The 286-nt window shown below is 63.3% G+C and overlaps 1 protein-coding gene across 1 annotated transcript in view; it reads right to left on the bottom strand.

Moving 5' to 3' along the window:
• The window catches only part of EMH_0010780 (uncharacterized protein), a gene marked incomplete at both ends in the record, with an annotated part of 22,294 nt that overhangs the window by 16,664 nt on the left and 5,344 nt on the right, over positions 1–286 (bottom strand). The window contains one exon of the mRNA XM_013499051.1: positions 72–274. Coding sequence (XP_013354505.1) covers positions 72–274 — 203 coding nt within the window. The remainder of the gene's footprint in view (positions 1–71; positions 275–286) is intronic.

Genomic DNA, 286 nt, shown 5'->3' with positions numbered 1-286 from the left:
GGCTGCTGCAGCAGCAAACAGCTGAGGCTGCCGATTGAGACATCCATCTCCAGTTGCTGCGGCACAAGCACCTTCTTCGCGCCAGACGCAGCAGCAGCAGCAGCAGCAGCGCCGGTACCTGCGGCAGCAGCAGCAGCAGCAGCAGCTGCTGCTGCTGCTGCTGCTGCTGCTGCTAGCTGAAGCCTGCCCGCTAGCAGCTGGAGACGAGCCAGGGAGACGTCTCCCAGCTGCAGATACACCGAATGAAGGCGGAGGGTAACGCGGGTCCTTTCTGCTGCAGCACACT

Source organism: Eimeria mitis, genomic scaffold (genome assembly GCF_000499745.2).
Source record: "Eimeria mitis Houghton genomic scaffold, Emh_scaff395, whole genome shotgun sequence".
NCBI classification, from domain to species: Eukaryota; Apicomplexa; class Conoidasida; order Eucoccidiorida; family Eimeriidae; genus Eimeria; species Eimeria mitis.
This window is presented reverse-complemented; position numbering and strand designations above follow the sequence as displayed.